This window comes from Eptesicus fuscus, chromosome 9 (genome assembly GCF_027574615.1).
Source record: "Eptesicus fuscus isolate TK198812 chromosome 9, DD_ASM_mEF_20220401, whole genome shotgun sequence".
NCBI classification, from domain to species: Eukaryota; Metazoa; Chordata; class Mammalia; order Chiroptera; family Vespertilionidae; genus Eptesicus; species Eptesicus fuscus.
Genome location: NC_072481.1, coordinates 8,702,483 through 8,721,542, shown reverse-complemented (window position 1 = coordinate 8,721,542; position 19,060 = coordinate 8,702,483). Strand labels below are relative to the sequence as shown.

The window sequence follows — 19,060 nt, the reverse complement described above, 5'->3', positions numbered from 1 at the left end:
CTGTATGCATGCATATAAGCCTATCCAACGGTTAAGTTCAACAGGGGATTGGGGCATGTGTGGGGAGAGGGGTGGGATGGGAATGGGGGGATGAGGACAAATATGTGACACCTTAATCAATAAAGAAATTAAAAAAAAAAAAAAAAAAAAAAAAAAAAAAAAAAAAAAGGCCAAGAGCAATGGCTTCCCAGCGGGACCCACAGGCAACGTGCCTTCCCATTTCACCTACTCGTTCCCTCCCCCTTCGTGTGCCGGCTCAGAGACAATCTGCCCCATGGCCACAGACCGCCCGCGGCCCACCCGAGCGAGACAAATTTCTCTCCGCCAAGGGAAGGAGACGCAGAAGGCGGGCGAGGCTGGGGACTTCTCTCCGGAGGCCGCGCGGGGCCCGGCCGTGCCCTGTGGTGCCCACCGCCTTCCCAGAACGGCCCAGCTCACCCGTACAGCAGGGCGTGGTCCAGGTGCTCGCACAGGCGCTGCAGCACCTTATCGTGGTTCCGGATGGCAGGGGTCTCATCCTCACACGCAGCGAAGTAGCTCTGCAACTGGAGGGGGAACAACCACCTTAAACTGGAGATGGGTACAGAGGCGGCCACAGAAGTCCGAACCGACACGGTTGCTGAGAAAACCAGTCGAATGGCGTCTTCGTGGCGACCGAGAGGGGCCCGCCCAGAGACCAAGGCTGTGTCCCTGCAGCTCAGGCCCCCCAGGCACTACCAGGGGCTGTGCACAATGACAACAGGCGAGGCTGTCACTGTCCATGCGGAGGTCTCAGGTGGTACCAGGGTCCGAGCCTGGGTCGCCGAGCTACACAGCCCCAGGGTTGCTACCTAGAATGTTACCACCCACTTAAACGAACCCCCGTGCCCCTGGGTTGTGCCACCCAGAGGCCTTGCTCCAAGCTGCTCTTCTGGAAAAACGCAGGGCTGATGGGCCGGGGCACCGGCTGCCACGGTCTCCGTGCCAGCCTCTGGCAAGGATCTGCCTGAGGAGCCTGACACGGCTGGACAAGGACCTGGGGACATACCAGGCTCATGCAAGCCCTAGCCCAAGAAGGACACTGTCCTCAGGTGGACTGATAAAGGCGTGGACAGCGGGCGGGCGAAGTGCAGCTCCCGGCAAACGCCACCCGGCGGGCGACGGTGAGGGCAGCTCGACCCGCTTAGTCCAGGTGAAGAAAGCCCAGGTATTTGGGGGGGCGTTATTTATTTATTTATTTATTTATTTAATTTGTGGGTTTAAAAACAATGTCTTTATTGATTTTTAGAGAGAAAGAAAGGGAAAGGGAGAGATAGAAACATCGATGAAAGAGAAACATCACTGATCAGATGCCTCCTGCAACCCGGGCATATGCCCTGACTGGGAATCGAACCAGCGACCTCTTGGTTCACAGGCTGACGCTCAACCACTGAGCCACACCAGCCGGGCGAAAGCCCAGGTATTTGGACTGAGTTCTCTGCCACCAGTTAGGAGGCAGGAGCCCCTTTCAAGTAAAGCCCAGGAGCCGTCTTGGCACCTTCGCTTCAGCCATTCTCTGTCTGCTGTCGCCCTTGCCACGGCCGGGGAAGGACACAATGGAAGAGCGCCACCCCGTTCGCTCAGCTCAGGTTCAAGCTCTTGGCGTCGGACAAACGTGCTCTCAAGTGTTTCTGGGGCCGCAGTGGAGGCGGCAGCAGGCGAGCCGCATCACCCACAGCAGCAGGCACGTGCTCCTGGAGAGGCCACCGGCCCGCCGCACCACGGAACAGCCTCTTCTCCGGGGCCCCAGGGAGCCCGCAGCCCTGCTGGCCGGAGGCTCAGGCCTCGGGTCTGCCCTGCGCCCGAGAGGCAGGCAAACCAAGCCCAGGAGGAGAGGTTTCCAGAACGGATGGGAAGAGCAGTGAGCCCGTGAAAACCACACGACGCCCTGGCGGCAACGGCCCAAAGTCTTCTGTGCCCTTGACTACCAAGAACCACACCGCCAACGTCCGCGGTTGTCGCTTTTATTTTATGTCAAAATCCAAGGAGATCTGAGGCCAGGGGCTTAGATGTTAGAGCTAGAAGCATCCTCAGAGATCTAGTGCGACTCCCAACCGGCCGATCCATCTTCTTCGCTGAGAAAGTAGCCACGCCCACTCTCCCACCTGAAAACATGGACACGTTTTAAATTTTTCCTTATTTATTTTTATTATTTATTTATTTATTTTAAAATATATTTTATTGATTTTTTACAGAGAGGAAGGGAGAGGAATAGAAAGTTGGTGAAATATCGATGAGAGAGAAACATCGATCAGCTGCCTCCTGCACACCCCCCACTGGGGATGTGCCCACAACCAAGGTACATGCCCTTGACTAGAATAGAACCGGGGACCCTTCAGTCCCCAGGCCGACACCCTATCCACTGAGCCAAACCTGTTAGGGCTATTATTTATTTATTTTTAAACAGAGAAGGTGACTGAAGCCACCTTCACTATGATGTTTAGCTAAAGGAGGGAGCCACGGCTAGAACGCAGACTCCTTTCTCAGGTTAAGATGCCTTAAAAAAAAATTATTCCTGCCTGGCTGGTGTGACTCAGTGGTTGAGTGTTGACTTATGAACCAGGAGGTCACAGTTCGATTCCCTGGTCAGGGCACATGCCCGGGTGGTGGGCTCGATCCCCAGTGTGGGGTGTGCAGGAGGCAGCCAATCAGTGACTCTCTCTCTCATCATTGATGTTTCTCTCTCTCTCTACCTCTCCCTTCCTCTGAAATAAATTATCTTCTTAAACAAAATTATTTCTGAGCCAGCTGCTGTTGGCTGGGCTGCAGGGGTGGGGGTGGGTGCCAGAGGGGCCAGTCTGCTCCCCTGGCTCCCTGGAAGTGCGAGACCCGGGGACCCATAGAAGGAATAGCGGTGAGAACCATGCCTTTGCTTCAGGGAAGGTACTAGGAGACAGCCCATGCCGAGTGTTATTTTGGGAGCAGCTAAGGCCTTCCACTGACTAATGTGGGTAAGCTATAAACACAACGACTTCCTTTTTTATGTGCATTTTAAATCAAGCCAACCACAGATGCCGGTGATGTGCAGATTATTATCTTTTTACTAAAGCAAGAAAAGACTCCTTGGCTCCCGCATTAGCATGGGCTGTGTCCTGGCGGATCTCGGCATGTTTTATTCCACTAAAGTAGTCTCTTCACAGTAAAAAAAAAAATTATTCTGGAAACAATATTTGCTCACCCTAAAAATGCACGTGACATGGAAGTGGGTATAAATATGAAAGCCACCTGCTCCCTGTTCCTCACTGTCAACAGCTTAAGTGTGTGTGTCCTCCCAACCCTTTCCCTGCATACACAGATTTCATTTTTTATTATTATTATTTTAAAAATATATTTCTATTTATTTCAGAGAGGAAGGGAGAAGGAGAGAGGGATGAGAATCATTGATCGGCTGCCTCCTGCATGTCCCCTACTGGGGATTGAGCCTGCAACCCGGGCACGTGCCCTTGACCAGAATTGAACCGGGGACCCTTCAGTCTGCAGGCCCATGCTCTATCCACTGAGACAAACCAGCCAGGGCCATGCACAGATTTTTAAAAGTGAAATAGGATCATACTGTACTCATTGTTCTGAAAGCTGCTTTTTCTTAACAATACATCAGGTGTGTATTTCCATATCACTACATCCACATCCACTGTATTCTTCATTATAGCCACACTGTATTCTGCCATGGGAAGTACCATGCTTTAACCATGGTCAGACATGGCTACTGGCTCCAATTCTCTGATATTACACAAAATATTGCGACGAGCATGGGTGGATCCCTGTGTGGGTAATTCTGCCCGGTGAGTGCTGTGTGTGGAACTGCAGAGCTCAAGAACACGTACATTCACGTGTGGCTGGAGCTGGCCACTCGCCTGTCTAAAAGGCGGGTCAGTTTCCACTCTGACCAAGCTGGCCAACACAGGATGAAATTAGTCTAATTTCTGCCACTCCAATCAGTGAAAAACAGTTCTTAACTGCTTTAAATTGTATCTCTCTGCTCACTAAAGCAGTTGGACAGCTTTATTAGCCATTTGTATTTCACATTTCTGAGAAGTGCCTATTCATAATCTCCGCCCAATCTCCTGGCTGCTGGTCTTTGCTTATCTGCTCCAGCTCTTTTTTTTTTTTTAAATCATTATTGTTAAAAGTATTACATATGTCCCCTTTGCCCCCACCTGCTGCAGCTCTTTATTTGTTAAGAATTTAACCCTGTTTGCTGCACTGTTTCTTGTCTTGGGGTGTCTGTTTGTTTGTGTCCAGTCTCAACCGACATTTACACTTTGCTTTTGGTGTGTGTTTTCCTATTGAGAAAATTTAATTTTTTTATGTGGTCAAATCTGTCAATATTTTCCTTGAAAGTTTCCCATTTTCCCCTGTCTAATATTATAAAAGTGCTTTATCCTTCTATTGTTTTAGGACTTTAAAAAAATGCTTAGCTCTCTATCTATAACATGAGGTGAGGATCCAGCTTTGTTTTCTGGATGGATAACCCGTTTTCCACCTTTATGAACGGGCCCTTACTGATTTGTGATTTAATACGCCAGCTTTCTGGGCTGTTTTGCTCACCTGGTCCATTGTCTACTCCTGCGGCAGTTCCTGCTTTTAATTATTTTCACTTTACTCAGTATTTTGATGTGTGCAGAACAAGTCCACCCCCACCCCCCAATTATTCATTTTCAAAACTGTTTACACTATTCTGGCACATTCTTTAGAATCAAATTTCATTACAATTCCCTTTGTTTTTTTTTTGTTGTGTTTTTTTAAATATATTTTATTCATTTTAGAGAAGAAGGAAGAGGGATAGAGAGTCAGAAACATCGATGAGAGAGAATCATCGATCGGCTGCCTCCTGCACACCCCCCACTGGGGATGCGCCCGCAACCAAGGTACATGCCCTTGACCGGAATCGAACCCGGGACCCTTCAGTCCGCAGGCCGACACTCTATCCACTGAGCCACACCAGCCAGGGCCATTACAATTCCCTTTGAATATGGAGAAGAATTATATTGAATCCAGAGATTATTTGTGGGGAGAAATGGTACTTTTGCAATACTGAGTCTTCCTACCCAAGAACGTGGAATTTCCCCCATTTATACAGGTTTTCTTCCCTATCCTTTGGTAAGTCTTACAGCTTCCTTTACATAGGTCTTGCACATTCATTTCCAGGTGGGATGTGCACGTGCGCGCGCGCGCGCGCGCGCGCGCACACACACACACACACAGTATTATGAATTAGGGAACAGTCTGTAACCAGAAAACAATTTCTGTAAAAAGTCTAACGGAAAGGGGGTGTGACATGGTGGTGAAGAGCGGGGCTCTGGGCAGGAATCCTGGGTCCACAGCCGGCTCTGCGCTAGTCAAGTACCTGCAGCAAATTACCGAACTCTCTACCCCTCATTTTATTTTATTTATTTATTTTTTAAATATATTTTTATTGATTTCAGGGAGAAAGGGAGAGGGAGAGCAGGATAGAAACGTCAATGATGAGAGAGAATCACTGATCGGCTGCCCCCTGCCTGCCCCCCACTAGGGATCGAGCCTACAACTCGGGCATGTGCCCTGACCGGGAATCGAACTGTGACCTCCTAGTTCATAGGTCAACGCTCAATCATCGAGCCACGCTGGCTGGGCTCTAACCCTCATTTTAAAAATGGGTTAACCCTCTAACCCTCTCCTGTAAAACGGGTTAAAAGAAGCTCTCCATACTAGTTACATGTAACTATTTAAATTAATTAAAATTAAAGAAAAAGAAAATTCAGTTCTTCAGTTGCACTATTCACATTTCAAACGCTCAGAGACCACGTGTGGCTGGTGGGTGCTCTGTTGGACGGAGCAGACACAGACGTCCCATTACTGCAGAAAGCACCGAACAGCTGGTGTGGAGGAGCGAACGGTATAAAGTATGGAAAAGGTTAGCACAGGTGCCGGCAAACAGCCGGTGCTCAATGGACAGGAACCAAGATCACGAGGAATAATGAACCCACAGTCTAAGTCAAACTAATAAGACAGCACTTGGCCAAACGTAAGCTCAGGTAAGAAGACAGGATGGTGGCTCTGCTCTCAGGACCGATCTGCTCTCCGTTCACGAGCAGGCGGCTCCAAGGCCTGTCCTTCAACCGCTCTCACCGCAGGTTGATAAAGATTTTCCATGATCTCAGGGGACGAGGCGAGTCTGAATCAATGCTGCAGCTCAGCAGAGTCCTAGAGAGGAGCAGGACGAAGGGGAACGTCTACGGATCAGGGTCAACAGCCCGAGCTCCTGCTTGGGGAGTTGGTCAGCGATGCAGGACATCAAGGCAAACAGCAGAGGTATTCAGCAGGTGGCCACTCCCTGCACCAGTCAGACCAGCAGGCTCTGAGAAAGCCAGGAGTGGGAGGAGAGCAAGATGGAATGAATGAGGGCTCCTGAGCAACAGGAGGAATGGAATGAGGAGAATGAACACGACTCCGCCTGGAAGTACAATTACCACCTCTATTCCAAATTACTCTGCGGTTACATACACCGCCTCCTGGTAGAGCTGAAACCGGCTAGAATTACCACCATCACTCACTGAGTGCTTATTAGATGCACTAGGAAGGAGGCAGAGGGTTAAGAGCGTGGATTCCGGGGTCAGACAACTTGGATGTGAATGTGGCTCTGCTACTCACTCACTGTGTGACCTTGGGCAAGTTAGCTAACCTCTCCAAACTCGGTTTCCTCATCTGTAACATGGGCTTAGTAATAGGACCCTCCCCTAGGTTGCTGTGAGGGTTCAGACACTCCTTCTATCATAGCAAAGTGCATGACACCTTGCAAACACTTCATAAATGTAGCAGCAATGATGACTCACTTTACAAAGACTATTTACTGTAATCATCACAGCACCCCCATAAAACAGGTCACAGAGCTAGTAAGTGGCAGAGCCTGATTTTAAATTGTTTTCACCGATGCTGGGTCAAAGACCCCTAAATGAATAATATATATAAAATGTTAAAGTCTGCTCTAATGTGTGGTAGAGGGAGAGGCAGGCCCCTCTCTCACAGTTGCAGGAACTAAAAAGCACCCAGGTGGATGAGCTCAGTCCTGCAGCTCTGCTTCTTGGAAGATGGAACAAGGAGAAAAGCCAGCGCGGCATCTTTAAGAAGACAACTTGGCCCCACCGGCGTGGCTCAGCGGTTGAGCATCGACCTATGAACCAGGAGGTCAAGGTTCGATTCCTGGTCAGGGCACATGCCCAAGTTGCGGGCTCAATCCCCAGTGTAGGGTTTGCAGGAGGCAGCTGATCGATGATTCTCTCTCATCTTGATATTTCTCTCTCTCTTCCCCTTCCCCTTCCCCTCTTACACCAATTAAAAATACACATACACTTTTAAAAAGACAGCTTTCCCATTACCCCCTCCCTCCTCTGGCCCCACGCGGGCCCCCTCCCAGGGCGGTGTGTGTGGTTTGGCTAATGCAAGCCGCAGTGGCCCGGGAGGAGCTCCCCACTTCTGGGAAGAAGTTCAATCTGCTGCTCAGACTGCCAGGTAGTTTTGAGTGTTTCCTTCCCGTCCAGAGAATTTCAGAACAGGGGTCGGCAAACTGTGGCCAGGGGGTCCACCTCTTATGTTTGTAAATAAAGTTTTATTGGAACACAGCCACGCCCACTGGTTTTGTGTTTTCTTCAGCTGCTTTCGAGCCATGCCGGCGAGTGGAGCAGATGCAGCAGATACTGTGTGGCCTGAAGAACTAACATGTGCACTACCTGGCCTTTACAAGTGAAGAAGGTTCCAAAGGGAGGGACGATCAGTCCATCGGGGTCACATTCCCACAGAAAGGGAGGTCACAAAGGGAAGTGACAGAGGGAGGGCCTGGGAACCCTGGCGAAGCAATGTGAGCGAAGGGTAGGGACGAAAGCCTGGAGGGGTTGTCGGGAAGGGGCGGAGCTTACTCGGATCCTGCTTCCAGCACATGAGGTATTTTTAAAGTGAGATCCACGAGGCAATTGGAAGGTGAAAACTTAGTAGATATTTGAGGCATCGAGAAAGATTAGTATTAACGTTTTTAAGGTGTGATTGCGGTGCTGGGTGAGGGGAGGGGGGGAAGCATCCTCATCTCTGAGCAGTGTTGACTGAAGATGTTCTGGGTGCCTCTGCTTCAGAACAGCGAGGGGATGGGTTTAACAGACACAACACAGTCCCTGAGATGAGAGGAGCTGCCCTGCCCGTGGGACCTCCTATTATAAAGCACTGCCTATTGGGTTAGGAGAGGGGGGCAGAGAGGAAGAAGGGAGGAGGGAAGAAGAGGAGACGACCCTCTGAGCAGTTTTGCCAAAAAGATGGCAAGAAAATGGGGGTGGAGTGAAAAAGTCAAGTCCTTGGGCAGGAAAGACAGGATGGCCCCCATGCGAGCCCAGATGCAGGGGGGCTGGTGTGCTTGGTGGTGGGAGCGTGAAAAAGCTCTCAGCGGAGGAGTATCTAAAAATAAGCACGGTCAGCCTTAGCCAGCTTGGCTCAGTGGATAAAGCGTCGGCCTGGGGACTGAAGGGTCCCAGGTTCCATTCCGGTCAAGGGCACATGCACTGGTTTCGGGCTTGATCCCCAGTAGGGGGCATGCAGGAGGCAGCCAGACAGTGATTCTCATCATTGATGGTTCTATCTCCCTCTCTTCCTCCTCTCCCTTCCTCTCTGAAATCAATAGAAATATATAAAAAAATAAAAATAAGCAAGGTCAGCTGAGGATGAAAAGAAGGATTAAGATGTAAAGTGATAACAAAAAAAAGGAGCTGTGGTTTTCTAACCCAGGCCTGTTCTCAGACCACACCCTGGGCTGGCCCAGCTGCTCCTCTCTCCCCGTCCCTGATGCTCTGGGTGCGCTGGGCACCAGGCGGGGAGCTGGCCCAGCCCACCCGACTCTCAGAGCCAGGAGGGCGGTGCTCCCTGCCCAGCACGATGGGAGGACTGGCCGGCACGACTGTGCCAGACCCCGTGGCTGCGGGGAAATGTGGGTGGCAGCTCCAGCCAGCCAGAACAGCCTGACTCAGAGCATGTTAATCAGGGCGAGTCCCACTCTGCTCTGAGCTGCCACCGCCCGGCCCTCCAGGTCCTCCTGCCTCTTTCTTACAGACACACAACCACAAATCAATTTCTAGGCCTCGGCTGGTACTAGGAAATCCTTCCAGAATTCGTCCCTAATAGATAACTCCAAGGCAGCGGTGAAGAGTGGAAGTGGCCACATGAAAATAAGACACTACAGGGGCCCTGCTTCCTCTCTCCCTCTCGGGTAAGACTAAAGAGGCTGTGGGCTGCCCAGGAAGATTCCAGATGCAACACCTGGAATCTAACTGCTACCTACTCGGCGGCTGCACGTGGGGCGTCGCCCTCATTCACAGAGCAGGATTAACTCCCCGCCCCGACGACAGGAGAGTCTGCGCGGCTGGAGAGACAGAGGGCTGCAAAGGCGCCTGTGCGGACTGGCTGAGTGGGCCTCCTCCATTCGGCTCAGTACACAGAGGGCTCGGACCTCTGGAAGCTGCCGGGGAGGCATCGCCAGGGAACAGCAGCCTCCCTAGTAGCTCCATGCCATCGGATGTATTTAAACAACAGGAAGTTGCTCTAACCGATTTGGCTCAATGGATAGAGCCTTGGCCTGTGGACTGAAGGGTCCCAGGTTCAATTCCGGTCAAGGGCATGTATCTTGGTTGCGGGCACATCCCCAGTAGAGAGTGTGCAGGAGGCAGCTGATCGATGTTTCTCTCTCATCGATGTTTCTAACTCTATCCCTCTCCCTTCCTCTCTGTAAAAAATCAAAAAAAAAAAATACTTAAACAACAGGAAGTTTAGAACAGCTGCAGCAGGCCGAGTCTAGGAGGTGAAAATCCAAAAGCAGAAAAGACCCCAAATGAAGGAAGCGTGGGCTGTCACCTGACCAGAAATCAGCTCTTAAAAAAACACCCATATATACATACATATATATATATACATATATATATACACACACACATACACACACACACATATATATACACATACATATACATATATATATATATACACACACACATACATAATATTACACACACACATACACACACACACACACATATCTTTAATCGATTTCAGAGAGGAAGGGAGAGGGAGAGATAGAAACATAAATGGCCTGGCCGGTGTGGCTCAGTGGTTGAGCATCGAGGTCATGGTTCAATTCCCAGTCAGGGCACATGCCTGGTTGTGGGATCGATCCCCAGTGTGGGACACGAGGAGGCAGCCGATCAATGCTTCTCTCTTATCATTGATGCTTCCATCTCTCTCTCCCTCTCCCTCCCTCTCTGAAATCAATAAAAATATTTTTTTAAAAAGAAAGAAACATAAATGATGAGAGAATTATTGACCGGCTGCCTCCTGCACGGCCCCCACCTGGGATCGAGCCCACCCTTCCTTCATTTGGGGTCTTTTTGCGTTTGCATTCCCACTGCAGCTGGGCATGTGCCCTGATTGGGAATCGAACTATGATCTCTTGGTTCATAGGTTGACGCTCAACCACTGAGCCATACCGGCCGGTTGGAAATCAGCTCTTTTAAAAATTAAATCCATGATGGCCCTGTTACATGAGCTCAGCTCAAACACAGAGCCACCCTGAGCTGCAGGACCCTCTAGGCCAAGCATGCCACTCAAAGGCTAACACGAGCCAAATAAACAAGGCATGCGGCCGTGAGTTTGACATGCTTGTTCTAGGCCACCTAATCCCCGAGGCTGCCTCCACGGGATGCTGCTGCGGGTGCACGGCCAGCCGGGGACGAGCCTTGTGGGAAGGGCACCGCCTGCCGTGTGATACTACTGAGTACCTTTGTGTCGGGATGTCCCCAAACCTTGATGCTTGGACTCCCTCAGGGAGAAGGACCCCAAGAGGGCCCACCCATGTCAGTGGCAGCTGCAGGAGGGTTGGTGTGGTTGGAGCTCCCCAATGTCCCCGTCAGGTGGCCACCACATCAACGGACACAAGTGAACAAATACATAAACAAGTAAGGCGGGCAGCTGGAGTCTTCCCGCAAAGCTTCTCAGAGCAACAATGCCTCTTTCCCACGATCCGAGGGCTAGAAGGCCAATGCCAACAGCGTTTCGGTGAAGATTCTCCACTGGAATCTAAGACAAGGCCGCGTGCTGGCCGGGCTGAAGGATTTCAGGATCTAAGAGCAGAAGAGCCCGTAGAAACCACTGAGTTGCTAAGCGGAGTTTCCCCGAGGAAATGCCTTCAGTGAGAATGCCCTGAGCCGCAGGGGTGTGAGCCAGAGCCGGGCTATCAGTGAATGGAACTCTGACTTCTCAGACCCGCATTTTGCAGGCGGGGAGATGGGGGCTGGGGCGGTGAAGCGACTTCTCAGAGCTCCTGGCTTGGCCCCGGGGCCTTCTGTTTCACCGCAGTCTTGGCCAGGTGTGCGCAGGCGCCAGAGGGAGCTTCTCTGCTTCCATCCCACCTGGGGACGAAGCGAAGGCCAGGGCACCCGCGGGAACCATCTGCAGAGTGCTCACCCCGCACCTTCCTGAGGAGGGCAGATGGGGGGTCCGTGGGCCATCCCCAGGGCTCTGTAAAATGGGAGCTGGGGGGTGAGGGGCAATGCCAGAGTGTCCTAATCGCTTCCTTCCTAGACAACGAGTGTCAGAGGCTTTGGCCGCTGGGTGCCCACTGCCCCACCCACCCAGGCAACCACAGTGCGCCTGACTTAGTGTCCTGATTTTACAAAGACCCCTGAGAGCCCACCCCACGTTAGCCTGGAAGATGTTTCACGCCCAGTGACAATCAATTACCGTAGATTAGAACTGGAGAACTCAGAAACCACCCCTGCGTGAGAGCCAATCAGGTCCTGGTCATGAAAAACACTGCCCTTCGGCCAAGGCCCCTGCCCAGGATGGACTGGTGCCCAGGCTGGGTGACATCCGGGGCTGGCTGGCACCCCCACACGTGGAGTCATCGCGAAGCATGTGCTGTTGTTTACCATATGGGCCCGCTTCGTTCTTTTTTTTTTTTTTTTAATATTTTATTGATTTTTACAGAGAGGAAGGGAGAGGGACAGAGAGTTAGAAACACCGATGGGAGAGAAACATTGATCAGCTGCCTCCTGCACACCCCCCACTGGGGATGTGCCCACAACCAAGGTACATGCCCTTGACCGGAATCGAACCTGGGACCCTTCAGTCCGCAGGCTGACGCTCTAGCCACTGAGCCAAACCAGCTAGGGCTCCGCTTTGTTCTTTAAGCAAGTAGGGTGAAATCAATGCTTCTTAACCATTCCTTCGCCACTCAGACCCCCGAGTCCAGCCTTCTTCCCAGCCTCCCCGGTCACTGCGCATGAGCCTTTGGCTGGGGAGCTGCCGGCTCTCTAACTGGCAGCTCTGTGGAAAGACAGGCAGGGGAAAGGCCAAGAAAAGCAGGTGCTTGGATTTCATTTTTCTATGCTTCCTTTGGGGCGTTGGAACAATGACAGCAGAAGGGGGCTGGCTGGGTGTCAGGAACCAAGAGTCGGTCAAAGGATTGACTCTGACCTTCAGTAAGTTACTGAAACTAGGCCCACTTCCTCTTGCCTGAGGACAAAGCATTTCTTCTGTAGCCGCCCTTCAACTGCCACACCCTTTATCTATAGTTACGACTTTAGCCGATTATCTAGGTCAGCCCCCACCCCTCCTAGGCATCCACCCTTCTAGAAATCACATATAAGGAACGCTGTAAAAATAAAGTTTTGAGGCTTGATCAGAATCCCTTTTGTCTTGCCTCCATTCTTTGCGTCCCTTGTCTGTCTCTCATTCTCTTAGGTGCGTTGCCTCGGTACCCCCGTTAGAAGACCCCGCAGGTCGGGGAAAGCTGGGCACAGATCTCTTGGGTCATTTGACAGAATTTGGAGTCCAAAAGCAGACGAATGCTTCTCCTTCCTGGAAGGGGCGTGTCCAGCCCCAGGTTCTAGGGTTGCTCTGCCTCTGAACTCCGCAAGGGCCTTGACCTCTTGTGGAGGAACCAGGACTCCCTTCAGAGTGGGGAGGGAATGGCAGGAGGCTCTGCCAAGAGGCAAACACAGGGGCCAGCGGCCAACCCAAGGCCTGAAAGAACACGCATGCTCGGCTCTATTCCGGCTCTACTCCATGCTTTTGCCGCTGGGGTGGAAGCAGGGGCTGGCAGAAACCCTGTGCGCGCTTTCTGAGCGCTCCACGTTCAGTGTACTCTGGGCACTGGGGGAGGGAGGTTCTCGAAGCCTCATTTTAATCAGTCTTTCGAGGCCTGGAGCCTTCCCTGGTTCTGTGTTCATCTTTCACTTCCCCCTTCCCCGGCTGCACCTACTGCATGACCGTATGTGTGCTTCCGCACCCAGGCAACCACTCTGCGGCTCAGGAAAATGGCCACCCAGTCTCTAAATCACAAGATTAGATGGGTGTGGTCAGAGCTACCCCATGGACACGGGGAACCCTGGCCTCCATCAAGGCCTGTGCGATGCAGTCCGAGACTTCAGAGGTTGAAAATGTAAACAGAGTCAGGAAGCACACGAAACCCCAGGGTTACTAGGCCATCGCGGTCGTTACAGGACATGAGGAGGGCCTGCGGTTTACGCCGAAGACATTGTGATCTGTTCAAGGTCAGTCTCTCCTTCCAGAGTGTGAGCCCCAAGGGGGCAGGGACGTGGTGGGTTCTGTTCGCTGCTGATCCCTGGGACTAGAAGAGAGCTCAGCACAGCACAATCACTCAACAAAGCATCTGTTCAATGAATATGGAGGCCTACCTACAAGACTGGCCTACGGTTAGAATTTCAAGACAAACATCATGGAGATGGAAAAGAAAAGGGTCAGAGGCACGGAAAGGGCAAGAGCCAGAAACATGGTTCAAGTCCAGCTCTGCCCCTCATGAAGGCCATGACCTTGGGCAGGTTACGGCTCCGAAGCTCCTTTCCCTCAGTATTAAACAGGGATCATGCCCTCACCCCCGAGTTTTGCGTCCATTGTTTATGCTTATATGTATGGGTGTGGGGTGGGGGTGGGGGGTAATGGTAAGATATGTACACATATAATACCTCAATAAAAAATAAAAATTAAAAAAAATAAACAGGGATCATGACTCATCCGGGAAGTGTGCTGTGAGCCTGATGGAGGAAATGGGTATGAACAGCAGGTGCATAAGCAGGAGTTAAAGTGAAGGATGCTCTGGCATTATTACTCCCCACCCCCCAGCGTGTTTGGACATTTCATGCCTCCAATGGTAGTTTAAGACCAAAAATAAAGAACTGAGGGTGAAAGTGTAAATGAAGGTTGACAACTTACAAAAATTAAGTTGAGATTTTTGTGGATTTCAACTCTACAATTGTCTTTCCTTGTTCTCAAACAATACTGGGTTTCTCAGAATCTTAGTTCCAACTACAATGACCCAGGGAGGAAGGGAGATTATAGGAAACGAACACTTTCTTCCTTGTGTATTTCTACAATGTTGTCAACACTTCAAAGCCACGGGGAAAAAGATAAATGGCAAATACGTAACAGGGGGAGAATGTCCGTGTGGCCGGGCCAGCCACTGTGCCAGGGAGAGAGGAGGCTCCCAGGACCCCGGTGGTTATAATAACCGCCAGGTGGATGACCGACCTTTCAGCTCCAGCCAAATGGACTCGCCCAGAAGCTGTCCTTACTTTCCACTCACAGTTCTAGGACATTCTAGGACATTCTAGGACACTCGCACCAGCAGTGAGCAGCAACAGGAGGAGAACGGGGCTGGAAGGAAAGTCCACCCAAACCAAGGATGAGAGCCCTGGGCCCAGCGGTGGTCACCCCGCCTTGCACTTGGGGCTCCAGGTCCCAAGTGACACACCGGCGTTGGCAGCAGCAAGGCCACCAGGACAGCTGTTTATCCAAAGGGAGCAGAGACCCGCTGCCTTCGCCAGCTGCAATGGCACCATTCTCCTGCCGAGGTGGAAAGTCCTCATGCCTGAGAGGAGCACCAAAGACTCGAGGAGGAGGAATGACCCACCCAGGAGCCCACAGTGACTACAAATGCCGGCCTCCTTCTTCCCACAGTGCTCACTCCCCATACCAGCTCCTTTCTTTCCACGTAAACACAGGACTTCGCCACTCCACCCCTTACTCAGCATTAGTTTCCAGGCCTAACATTTTTGTCCACCAGCAACAGATTTCCAATTTTGCTGGGAATTTATTTTCATAACTAGAGGCCCGGTGCACAAATTCATGCACCACTGGGGTCCCTCGGCCTGGCCTGTAGGATGGGGCCAAAACTGACTCTCCAGCATCCCCCGAGGGCTCCCGAATTACGAGAGGGCACAGGCCAGACCGAGGGACCACACCGGTGCACAAATGGGGCTGGGGAGGGACGGGGAGGTTGGCCAGCCAGGGAAGGATCACAGGAGGACTCGAGGGTGTGTTCAGCCTGTCTTGCTCAGTCCCAATGGGCCAGATCCAAGAAGCAAGCTAACCTACCGGTCGGAGCATCTGCCCCCTGGTCATCAGTGCACATCAGAGCAACTGGTGGACCAGTCAACTGCCTGCCCCCCCTAGTGGTCAATGCATATCATAGCAAGCAGTTGAGTGGCCTTAGCATATCATTAGCATGTTATGCTTTGATTGGTTGAACAGCTGACCGGACACTTAGCATATTAGGCTTTTATTATATAGGATGGGCTGCACCTGGATGAGTCTGGTTTTCTTTTGGGAGGTTGGGGAGCCTGTGGGACTCGCCACTGCTCCACCTGGAACTCCGAGTGGTAACTGTGACTATAGAGAGACAGCTGCAGCCCACCCCAACTGACAGGGGCCACCTGTCTATGTCCAACCCCAAGTGCAGGTGAGTTTCTGCCAGGCCCCCAATCATCTGGTTGGGCTTCACGCTAGAGCCAGGCAACAGAGAAAGAGGGAGGACCGCCCTAGCCTGTTTGGCTCAGTGGCTCGAGCGTCGGCCTGTGGACTGAAGGGTCCCAGGTTTGATTCTGGTCAAGGGCACATGCCCATGTTGTGGGCTCAATCCCAGTAGGGGCATGCAGGAGGCAGACGATCAATGATTCTCTCACCATTGATCTTTCTATCTCTTTCTCCCTCTCCCTTCCTCTCTGAAATCAATAAAAATATATTAAAAAAGAAAGAAAGCGCTGAAACCGGTTTGGCTCAGTGGATAGAGCTTCGGCCTGTGGACTCAAGGGTCCCAGGTTCGATTCCGGTCAAGGGCATGTACCTTGGTTGTGGGCACATCCCCAGCAGGGGGTGTGCAAGAGGCAGCTGATCGATGTTTCTAACTCTCTATCCCTCTCTCTTCCTCTCTGTAAAAAATCAATAAAATATATTTAAAAAAAAAAAGAAATAAAGAAAGAAAGAAAGAAAGAAAGAAAGAAAGAAAGAAAGAAAGAAAGAAAGAGCCCTGGCTGGTTTGGCTCAGTGGACAGAACACTGACCTGCAGACTGAAGGGTCCTGGGTTCGGTTCCGATCAAGGACACATGCCTGGGTTGTGGGCTCGGTCCCCAGTAGGGGTCCTGCAGGAGGCAGCCAATCAATGATTCTCTCATCATTGATGTTTCTATCTCTTTCTCCCTTCCTCTCTGAAACCAATAAAAATATATTAAAAAAAAAAAAGAAAAAGAAAGGAAGAAAGAGGGAAGACCATAGTCACAAGGCTTCAAACAGAAACCTAATGTTAGAGAAGCATTTTGTAAAAGGAGAACCATCTTAAAATGGAATGGGCAGGGCCGTTCACACTTCTCCCCTGGCATCTAACGCCAGGCCTGGGTGGGGTCACCATGGGGTCAGGTGCACACGCCTGTGCTGCCTGGTTGGGGGTCTCTGGCCCCTCACATCCCTCACTAGACAGCCTCTATTCAGCGAGAGGAGAGGCACGGAGAAGTAGCTGCTGCCAATGCCAGGACTCGGGCAGGGAAAGAGGAAGCGAGGAGCAGCAGCCGACCCGTGGCCTTCAGTTTATAAAATGTGTGTAGATACTATTTTCTTTAGCGCTTTGCCCAGTGACTTTTTAAGATTCTTAAAACTCTTAAGAGTTTTCCCATGAAACCAGAGAGCACAAAACTATTGACTGAAACCAAATGGTCACTATAATTCCCACATTTATCTGACTACCAGGCCTTGTCTAGGAATGAGCTGCCCTGACTAATTGTTAATTTCTGGCAGACCTAAGCTGTCTGAAGGCGTGGAAAAATGGGAACGGGAAAGCCCACCCCCCACACTGCGCTGACAGGCTAGATGGGTGAGCTGCTGCTCATACACCAGCTGACCCACCCGGGAGACCCCCTGCCCTGCAAGGCTGGGCCTGGTCAGAAACAACCTCGCTCTGGGCGGGTGGGGCCGTCACACTGAGGTGGGCGGGACTCTGGGTGCCCTGGGCGAGGGAAGGTTGTCACAGCCCAGCAACATTCCCGGAAGGGCGGTGACTTTACCAAAATTCATCTATTTACCCTGTTCAAGGGGAGCAGACTTGGGGCTGGGGAGATGGAGGACAGGGGTCGCTTACTTTTCCTTTTATACACGTCCGAGCTCGTTGTGTGCTTTTTAAAACAGCTGCTCCTTCTCTTGTCCTAGGCCAGTGATGGCGAACCTATGACACGCGTGTCACCACTGACACGCGTAGCCATTTCTGATGACACGCGGCCGTTGAGGCGGCCGCATGCCGAGGATGAAACATTTGCGAAATAATGTTTTTTCCTCAAAGTGACACACTACCCGAGTTATGCTCAGTTTTTTGGCGAAGTTTGACACACCAAGCTCAAAAGGTTGCCCATCACTGTCCTAGGCAGTGCCCCTTGCTGGATGCAATGCCACCTCCTTGGGCAGGTCTTAACTGACACCTCATCCACAGCAAACTCCCTGGCCAATTACTGATCACATGACAAAGACTTGTCATGGTCTGAAACTATCATTTTTTAAAAAGTTTTTTTAAATTGATTTCAGAGAGGATGGGAGGGCTGGGGGGGGAGAAACATCAATGATGAGAGAGAATCATTGATTGGCTGCCTCCCACATGGCCCACATCGAGCCTGTAACCCGGCATGTGCCCTGACGGGAATAGAACCGTGACCTCCTGGTTCATAGGCTGATGCTCAACCACCGAGCCACGCCGGCCGGGCTGAAACCCTCTTTGTAGAGGTTTGTCTACTCATTTCTCCTCCTCCTGGAAAATCCAGGTCGCACCACTGTCTCTGAACGGGATCCCCAACCTGCCCCGGTGAGGCCTTTTCCATGTGAACACACATGCACACATACAAAGGACGGCCTGCCCATTCCAGCCTGCTGCCTGGAGCTGAAACGAAGGTTTACTGGGACGCAGACACGTATGGCTGTCTGAGGCTGCTTTCTTTCCTCCCAGGGCAGACCTGAGTAGTTGCGCCAACAATCGTATGTGCTGAAAATATTTACCATCTGGGCTTTTAAGAAGTTTGACAAACTCTGAGCTTGCAAACAACGGAAAAGTGTCGTGTTACGACTTTGCCTGCCCAGCTGGTGTGGCTCAGTTGGTTGAGCGTTGTCCTGAGCACCGAAAGGTCACCAGTTCAATTCCCGTCGGGCATGTGCCCGGGCTGTGGGTTTGGTCCCCAGTCAGGGTGCAGAGGGAAGGAAACGGATCAATGTTTCGTTCTCACACTGATGTTTCTCTCTCTCTCTCTCCTCTCCTTCCTCTCTCTCTAAACTCATTAAAAACATTTTTTTTTTAAAGAGTTTTCCTGAAAACTGCATGAGAGTACATGCAGAGTTCACACAGACACTCGCAGGTGAGGATGGCAGCTGCATTTTACTTAGGCCCTGTTATGTGCTAGGCTTTTGCTGAATGCGTTCAGTGTGTTCTCTCCAGCAATTTCATTCTCGTTACAACACCACGAGTCAGTGGTGACTGCTGAACTGAGGTCCACTGGCCGGGGTGAACACGGTCAGTGACCCCAGCTCCAGGTCTGTGCCCTCTGACACCTGCTTTGTGTCCGCTGTGCTGTACAGCTTCCAGGGAGAGCACGTTCCAGCCACAGCCAGCCGCGCCCTCGGACACTGGTCCGTCTCCTCGCTGTCCTCAGAAGTCCACCAGACACCCCCACTTCCTTGGGGATACTTAGGCTGCTCCTTCTGTCTTGAATG

General features: G+C 51.4%; 1 protein-coding gene across 7 annotated transcripts in view; it reads right to left on the bottom strand.

The window, feature by feature from the left end:
* PLEKHM2 (pleckstrin homology and RUN domain containing M2) overlaps window positions 1-19,060 on the bottom strand; it is a 39,531-nt gene that overhangs the window by 16,668 nt on the left and 3,803 nt on the right. For all 7 annotated transcript variants that reach the window (XR_008556898.1, XM_054720496.1, XM_054720497.1 and 4 more), the window contains exon 2: window positions 439-545. Coding sequence is in view for 6 of the 7 variants with exons in the window: in XM_054720496.1 (XP_054576471.1) it covers window positions 439-545 (107 nt within the window). In the remaining variant the exon portion in view is untranslated. The remainder of the gene's footprint in view (window positions 1-438; window positions 546-19,060) is intronic.